Consider the following 8,329-nt stretch of genomic DNA (forward strand, 5'->3'; position numbering starts at 1 on the left):
GTATCTTGTCTTGCAGTTTTGCACAAACATTTGTTTGTATGTCCTAAACGTTGCAGCATGTTCAAAGCCTTTCTTTGTGAGTAGTCTCTAAGTGTTTTTAATGCACATGTACGTAATATTTTATGTTAATTAATACCATTTTTATTTTAATCTTCAATTCCTCAGGACAATTCACATTCTGCTCCATTTATCATACAAACAATTGGTTTTTAGATATGTGATTCGCTGAAGGTTTTGAGAGTTGGGAAAGCTACTGAACATTGCTGCACATTGAGCCTATTACCTGGACTTCAATGATGAAAAAGCATAAAACAGCAGCTCTTTTACTGAGGCATGTGGAAAGGTAATGGGAAAAGAAAAATACTTTGCAAAATGTAACAGAAAGAGACTAAGTCTATTTCCCAAAAGAACTATTCTTCTTGATCACATGCTCCATGTCGGCATGCTCGGATGTGTCTAGTTTGATGTCGTATTTGGCCAGGATCTTCATAATGGGCCTGATCTTCAGCCACCACTGTGTCTTAGGGATGCGGTGCCTGCAGTTGACAGGAGGTAACATTAAACACGTTACTAGTAGTACCGTAAGTTACACAGTATATAAAACATGCATCTTACTCAAAATCTGTGTCTCCCTTCAGATCAGAAAGAGGCTGGAAGGTGAGCGCCCTCTTCCTCATGCCCAGCACACAAGCAGAGTCTGGTGTGTTGGCAAAGATTCGACCTAAAGGTCACAGGAAGTGAAACAGTTATTTTAACATGCCATGAATTGATCATTTCAACCACTAAGAAACAGAGTATTATGTATTTGTGTTGCCAGTGGCGGAGGAAGCATTCAGATCCTTTAAGTAATAGTAGCAATACCATACTGTGGAAATACTCTATTACAAGCAATAATAAAATGAACCAACCAATAAGAAAATTGAAAAAGCTCAAGTAGGTACAAGTAGTACCTCAAAATTATATTTTCAGTAATTGTACATTTCACCACTACCTGCTGGTATTATATGTTCTCAAAATGTACAGCAGAAGAATCAGATTGTAGGCCCACGTACCATGCCTATAACACTCCTTGAGTTTCTCAGACAGCCACCGAACGGACTTGGCACCCATCTTGGTGCCAAAGGTTCTGTCAAAGGGTGTTGGAGTGCCACCCTGTAGTCAGTAAAGGGCATGTGTCTCATCAACCACTTTGTACATAGCAAAAACAAGAACCAAATCTTTTGTGTATGGATGTGATGCTTCACTGCATGAACAGACCTGCTGCATGTGTCCGAGGACATTCTTACGACAGTCGAAGGTGCCTTTACCCTCCTCTGAATACAGGTTGAAGATGAAGTCAGTGGTGTAGTTGGCATTAGAGTTCTCATTCCTATTATACAATGTAAAGGAACAGATTAGTATACAGTACTGTTATCTAGAGGGATATGGACTAATAGTTGACTTACATGCTTCCAGAGTGAGAGTACTGAGCCTTTTTACAGACATTTTGACATGTCATAGCAGGAAAAGCACAGATCTGTGTTGCCTACACCGTGTTACCACCCCCCGCAAGACTTGGCACCCAACAGGCTTAAATAGGGCAAGTTTTGAACGTGTTTTAGCCTCTAAACATGTTCAAAATGTCTCTACAAGTGCCTACCCACGTACAGTGATACCTTCCGAGGAAACAGTAAATCTGACTGTTGTAGATGCGACAGACAGGCATAAAAGTTGTTAATCCATACCTCCGTTTATTTCCTGTTTTCCGGTGAAGTCCACACTAGTCAATTGTCTAACTTATACTATAAGATCCAATATTCTAAAAGCAGCTAAAAACACGTTAAAAAATTGCCCTGTTAATTGCCTGTTGGAAACTCCAGCAGGGGGATAACATGATGTAGGCAGACCCAATCGTTTTTCTTGCTAATGACAGCATTCTAAATTTTCAAACAGTGCTATGTGTTTAAATTGACCAGAATTCTCCTTTAAGAATGGATCCATTCTATTCAAGTGTCCCAGTGAGTCATGACAGTGGGCCAGCATGTACAATACCAGGACCATGAAACTTAAAGCAGCTAAATGAAAGTCAGCCATCATTAATTTTATGATTTACACCTATAAACACTGTTAATGTCATAGTATGATGGGAAAAACTCAGACTGGAGGGAGATCATTCATAAAGAGTTGTATCTTGTGTTAACATTTAATAGCTTACCTCATTTCATTCCTAATGCACACCTGGTTCAAACCTACCTGAGAATCAAACCTCTCTTCACGGTTGTTTTCATCTTCTCCACAAGATGCTCTACGTTCATCTATAGTCCACATATCACAATCAGAACACATCCCTGTTTAAGGCGCAATGAACTGAAAACTGGACATACAGGTCATAAACTCACCTCCAGGTCTTTAATGCCAAATCTTTCCTCAAATATGTATGCCGCGTCAGCCCCAGCAGCCAGACCAGCCATGGTAGCCAAGTAGCCACAGTACCCACCCATAGTCTCAACAATGAACACACGGCGCTTAGTCCCTGCTGCTGACTGCTTGATTCTGTCACAGGTCTGCAGAAAAGAAACATAGGAGAAATTAATTCAGTAAATTCCTTTTTGCACATATATGCGGATGTCTACTGTTGAGGCACTGACAGAAGTGATGGTGTTGAGGGCGGTGTCAGCGCCGATGCTGAAGTCAGAGCCGGGGACGTTGTTGGAGACGGTGGCGGGGATAACCACCATGGGAATGCACATCTCTTCATATTTCTCTCTGGCCTGAACCAGCTCTAGGCCTCCCACATAGGCCTGCAGCGGGAAAAGATGAAGATTCATTTGTTTCAGAGCTTCTATGGTAACGGGGGGAACACCAGTCAACACTGACATAACATCTGGTATTGAAGGAGAAGAATTGCCAACAAGTATTTTTACCTCAAATCCACCAATGATCACCAAAGCGTGGATGTTGAACTTGGCAATATTCTGGCTGATTTCCTCCAACATTTTACCTGGCAGAGTTCTTTGGCAAACAGAGACAGATCACACAGTGAAAAGTGTTGTAGTGTTGTTACAAACACTGTACCATTAAAAATAAAGAGTAAAAACTTATGTGTTACCTTTTGGTGCCCAACATTGAGCCTCCTTTTCCAGTCCAGCCAGACACTGAAGTCCAGTTGATAGGTTCAATCTGCAGTGAGGAAGAATTACTAACTGAATATTTTATATAACAAATATAAAATACACACACAATTTATAAGTCGTCTTGTAGGATTGGTTATTCAGGGACTGCTTTTCCCCCCCAATTTATAAAGAAAAAAAGTTAAGAAAACTAAAATAGAAAACACACTGTTATAAGTAGAAAGGTTGTTTTGCACTCAGTAAAGGCTTTCCATCAAGGAACGAGGACCTTGCTTGTTTAATTTACTTAGTTTTTAATTGATAAATAATTTTGTAATTCTATGAATACATTTGCATGTGTTTTACTTAACTGGAAAATTCAAACCATAAATAAAGGAGGTTGGGAGCAAAGACGGAAATGCACACTTACCTGTCCGTGAGCCAGACCGTCAAAGCCGTCATGGACTGCAAACATGGTATGGCCTTGAATGATTCCCATTCTGACTGCTGAACGGACTGCAGCGTTCATGCCAGCGCAGGGAGCACCGATGTTCATGATGGCCACGTTGATGTTGCTCTTGTCAGTAAGAGAGAAAGTGAGAAGGAGATGATTGAAGAGTTGGTTAATGGAGAAAAGGATGTTGGTGTAACCATTCTAATCATGAATTTGAGTTTTTATGAAGAATAACATTAATAACGGTGGACCATCCTTACCTTAACATCTGGAGGGTTGATGTGAGCCAGCAGCTTGTATGTGTTCCAGTTATTTTCAAAACTCCTGCATGTCAGCAAATGTGGTTGAGTGTTGGAACAGTAGATCAGTGAAATGCACTTTCACGGATTTCTTAAATATATGAATGGTGCCAACAAAACTTATAGACAGTATCTAATTATAGTTGATTAATAAATAGAACCAACAAGAAAAAAATATTCCAGGGAATATTTAGTTTCCTTTTTCTGTCTTCCAAATATCAATTAATAATTACATTTTAAAATGATGGATCAAGTGATTTGTTTATTAGGGTTACACTCCTTTACAATAAATAGGAAAATATACTTACTTTCCTCTGAGCTTAATGGCATCATCAAATCTTCCCTCAGCCATGGCGGCAGTCACATCTTTGGTCTGTGGTGGTGAGCAACAGAGTGTGAGAGAAAGAAAGATGAAGAAATCCCTAAATATCAGTGCATATCCTCCAAAACAGGAAGAAAATCACCCAGAGAAACTACTGTAACTTCATATTTTAACGTACCACTTGCACACACTCCATCAGTGGCAACCTGACTGCCAGGTTCCCAGACAGGCTGACCACACAGGCAGGAGTGTCTGGAGTAGCCTCCATTAGCGCCATCACTGCCTCCACACCCATCCTGCTTCCCTGGACCACAGACACACACATCATCAGGTGTACACAGTTCTTTATATTTGGCGTTTAATGAGACACTTACGAGGATTCTGTCAAAGGCAGACGGTGTTCCTCCTCTCTGTACGTGTCCAAGAATAGTGGTGCGAGTATCAAAGCCGAGCCTGTCAGTCACCAGCTGGAGACAATTAAAATTCAACTGTCAGTGTGGCATGTTGTCTGTGCAACTTGGAATAATACTTTTTCAAATCCACTTTATTTATATAGCGCGATTTAAACAAACACAAGGTTTACCAAAGTGCTGCACAAAAAGATAATACAGAATAAATAAATAGATAACAAAGTAAAAATAAAAAAATAAATTATATATCATAATAAAATAAATACAATAAAATGCACTGCCGGCATATGGTAAAGGTATACACATAAGATCATCACTCTATATGGTGTTAAAAGCCAAAGAAAAAATGTGGGTTTTAAATGAGACAGAGAGCAGGCCTGTCTAATGTGCAGAGGCAGCCCATTCCAAAGTTTCGGACCTGCAACGGCAAACGCACGGTCCCCCCCAGAGCTTAAGCCAAGCTTTAGGCATCGTCAGGAGCAGCTGGTCAGCTGACCTGAGAGATTGGCTGGGGGTGTAGAGGTGCAGCAGCTCAGTGAGCTAAGGTGGGGCAAGGCCATTCAAGGCTTTAAAAGCAAATAAAAGATTTGAAAATGAATCCTAAAACGGACGGGCAGCCAGGGGAGTGAAGCTAAAAAAGGTGAAACATGCTTATACTTGTTTTGTACCAGTTGAAGACGAGCAATGGAGGACCCACTAGCCCCCATATAAAGTGCATTACAGTAATCCAGCCGAGTGGTCAGAAAGGCGTGGATTACTATCTCAAAGTGTTGTCTCTGGAGGACTGGTTTGATTTTTTCTAGCTGCCTTAACTGGAAAAAGCTAGACTTTACCACAGCTTTAATTTGGCTGTCAAATTTAAGGTCTGAGTCCACTTTTACACTCAAATATTTTACAATGACATTAGAAGTATGGGCTTGCCTTCTTGATCTGGTCAGAAGTAATCGGTTTGCCATCTCTGGACATCGCACCTTCAGCCACAATGATCACATTCAGACGACAACCTCTGCTCCTTTGCTAAAAACAAACAAAAATAATTAGGAGGAACTAAAAAGATACTTGTACATTCTGAATGATTTATGTTGTAGAGCAGGTTAGCAGGCATCTCCATCTGCAATAAAAAAGGCACACATACGTCAGTCAGCCTCCTACACAGGTGGTTCTCCCAATCATCATCTGGTGGCATCTCTGGAATGAACACCCAATCTGCACCGCAGGCCAGAGCCGTCACCAAGGCCAGGTACCTGCAGCCGGACACGGGCAGACACACGCACGCACACGCATAAAAGCAAACAGTGACAAATATTTGATTTTTGTTGTACTAAATATCAGTAGGCAGACTTCAGTAGATTTAGAAATACACCAATGATGTCATTTGTTCAAGACACATACAACAACAACAAAAAGAGAAGAAAATAAAAGGTACTGACCCACAGTGTCTTCCCATCACTTCCAGGATAAATGTCCTCTGGTGGCTGTGGATAAACAGAGAGGATTGTACATATAAATTTTTTTTTTTTTTTAAATAAGGAATTCTAAAGAAATTTTAGAATTCAATAAAACAATACAAATTTACACTTCTTCATATACTCAAAGTGGCAGGTATTTACTTGGCCTGATGCAGTGTTGTATTACTTTGGATCAAAATGATGACGCTTCATACTTACTTGTCTCCAGTTCGATAAAACAGCTATAATCTAATTTAATCCTTGTTGAATATTAAAGCTGTAGAGTGTAGTTTATGTCACCCCCATGAAGAATTCTAAGTAATGACAACAAAACTGTTGGCGCATCCACATGATACAAGCCGCCCCCCCCCCCACCCACGCAGTTGCTTGTAGCCAAGGAGGACACAGAGGATGTCTTTTCAGTAGAGATAATTATCTTCACTTGAGCTCCTGTGCAGTAAAGTCACCGGACGACACAATCTTCTGAACATACTGAGAAATACTTTGTGGAGCCGATAGCTTTAATTAGCCTAGTAGCAACTCATTTGGCAATGGCTTGAATGTAAAGGATGTTCACTAATATCAAAAAGTTACACAGTAAAGCTTAAGTAAATCTCATCCATTACTGTGTGCATGGAGGAAGCTGTTACAGTGATGTCTGACCTCTGCGCGGTTGTGGTGATGGCATCCACCACCTCCATGATGCGGTGCAGGGCAGAGTCAGTGCCAATGGTCATGTCGGTGCCACAGAAGTCATTGTCGATGGAACCCACCATGCCCACGATGTTCAGGTGGGAAGATTTCTTAGCTTCTGCTGCTGTAATCTTACCTGCATAAAATCAGAGACAACGTGGATTAAATGAAAAACTGCTTGTAAAAAGTATTTCTTCCTTTATTCACTGGTCTCCCTGGTTCATGGATCAAACTATATCATGACTGAATTTTCTATTTTGGAAAATAATTGTTTCCTTGTACGTATGACTTATAGATTTGTTTAAATACCTTCCAAAACAAAAAATAAATAAATTGACAGTGATTCAGTGTTGTAAAGCAATAGAACACATGGCCAAGGTAACATGCTCACATAATATTTAGCAGGTGTAATGTTTGCAATAACCATTTTCTTATTGCACAAAACAAAAATTACAGCCGAGGCTGATTTAGTAATATTAGTTTTACAGGTACTTGGTCTTTAACAAAATATTGGAGAAAATTAAATGCTGACCTGAGGGAAATGTCTGTACGGTACAATACAAGATATTTTTCCAAAAGCCAAAAATGCAAAACCTCATGGTGGCGCTACAGAATTAGGATTCATCCTCAGAGGATTGTTCCAAATGTAATCTTAAATGCATCCAATAATTGTTGGGATATTGAGTCTGAAAGGGAGGGAAACCTTTTGTTGTGAAGGCACATGTATTTTGTTTCTCTACCAGCTTTGACAAGGTCCTCCAGCAACCCGCTCCACTCAGTCCTGAACTGGTTGGCTCCGGTCAGACTGCCGTCGCCTCCGATCACACACAGGTTGGTGATGCCCAGCTTCACCAGGTTGCACGCTCCCTTCATACGACCCTCTCTGGTGCGGAAGTCCTTGCTGCGAGCGCTGCCGATGACCGTACCTCCCTGACACGTGAAGAGGACAAGATATTGATACTACGCAAACATTTTCTGGCTTTGAAGGAAAAAGAATGTAATGATGCAATGACTGTTGACATTTAACCCCACGAAATTTTCCACAACAGTTATCCAATATCCCATGAATTTGAATCTCTGTGTGGAGAGATATGCATCAGGGTGGATTTATAACATTGTGGAATCGGAATCATTAAGATGCCTTGAAGTCACATCAAGTGAGACTGCATCATGCTTTGAAGTGATATCCTTGAAATGTACCATGGCGCGTTCTCACTCCATTGCTCACTTTCCCCTACTTAATAAATCTTAGCATGTCATTCCCGCTCTCCTTTCCAGGTCTCTTTATTAGGAGAAAAGATATTTTTCAGCGACAGGGAAGGCAGCAGTTATTATCACTCAAAAATCACATGCATCATCAGCGCTCATGAGGAGGAATCTCTTGATTCTTGAAGTTGAGTAGGTGTGTTAAAGTTCCAGAGTCAGTTCACTGAAATGACACCTCATCTCTTACCTCTAGTCATTTCAAGTCGAAAGGTTTGCTTTCATCAGGTTTTAGATACATTTGCCTGCTGCTGCCACCCGGATACAGTGGAGGTTAATTAAGTTTTGTGCAGTGAAAATTACACCATCAGTTCTGTGGATCTGAAGGTCTACTAAGTTCAGATAAAAGGT

The 8,329-nt window shown here is 40.6% G+C and overlaps 1 protein-coding gene across 1 annotated transcript in view; it reads right to left on the reverse strand.

Moving 5' to 3' along the window:
* Window positions 1-326: 326 nt before the first annotated feature.
* Window positions 327-8,329, reverse strand: part of LOC117948064 (ATP-dependent 6-phosphofructokinase, muscle type-like) — a 9,902-nt gene continuing 1,899 nt past the window's right edge. Inside the window, exons 3-21 of the mRNA XM_034877513.1 lie at window positions 7,456-7,675; window positions 6,686-6,851; window positions 6,005-6,049; window positions 5,710-5,818; window positions 5,496-5,591; window positions 4,539-4,631; window positions 4,343-4,468; window positions 4,151-4,215; window positions 3,804-3,867; window positions 3,520-3,666; window positions 3,089-3,159; window positions 2,904-2,991; window positions 2,628-2,780; window positions 2,379-2,543; window positions 2,233-2,294; window positions 1,258-1,369; window positions 1,053-1,152; window positions 616-721; window positions 327-536 (exon numbers count right to left, since the gene is read on the reverse strand). Coding sequence (XP_034733404.1) covers window positions 395-536; window positions 616-721; window positions 1,053-1,152; window positions 1,258-1,369; window positions 2,233-2,294; window positions 2,379-2,543; window positions 2,628-2,780; window positions 2,904-2,991; window positions 3,089-3,159; window positions 3,520-3,666; window positions 3,804-3,867; window positions 4,151-4,215; window positions 4,343-4,468; window positions 4,539-4,631; window positions 5,496-5,591; window positions 5,710-5,818; window positions 6,005-6,049; window positions 6,686-6,851; window positions 7,456-7,675 — 2,130 coding nt within the window. The 3' untranslated portion in view covers window positions 327-394. The remainder of the gene's footprint in view (window positions 537-615; window positions 722-1,052; window positions 1,153-1,257; window positions 1,370-2,232; window positions 2,295-2,378; window positions 2,544-2,627; window positions 2,781-2,903; window positions 2,992-3,088; window positions 3,160-3,519; window positions 3,667-3,803; window positions 3,868-4,150; window positions 4,216-4,342; window positions 4,469-4,538; window positions 4,632-5,495; window positions 5,592-5,709; window positions 5,819-6,004; window positions 6,050-6,685; window positions 6,852-7,455; window positions 7,676-8,329) is intronic.

The sequence above is a fragment of the Etheostoma cragini genome, chromosome 7 (genome assembly GCF_013103735.1).
Source record: "Etheostoma cragini isolate CJK2018 chromosome 7, CSU_Ecrag_1.0, whole genome shotgun sequence".
In the NCBI taxonomy this organism is placed as follows: domain Eukaryota; kingdom Metazoa; phylum Chordata; class Actinopteri; order Perciformes; family Percidae; genus Etheostoma; species Etheostoma cragini.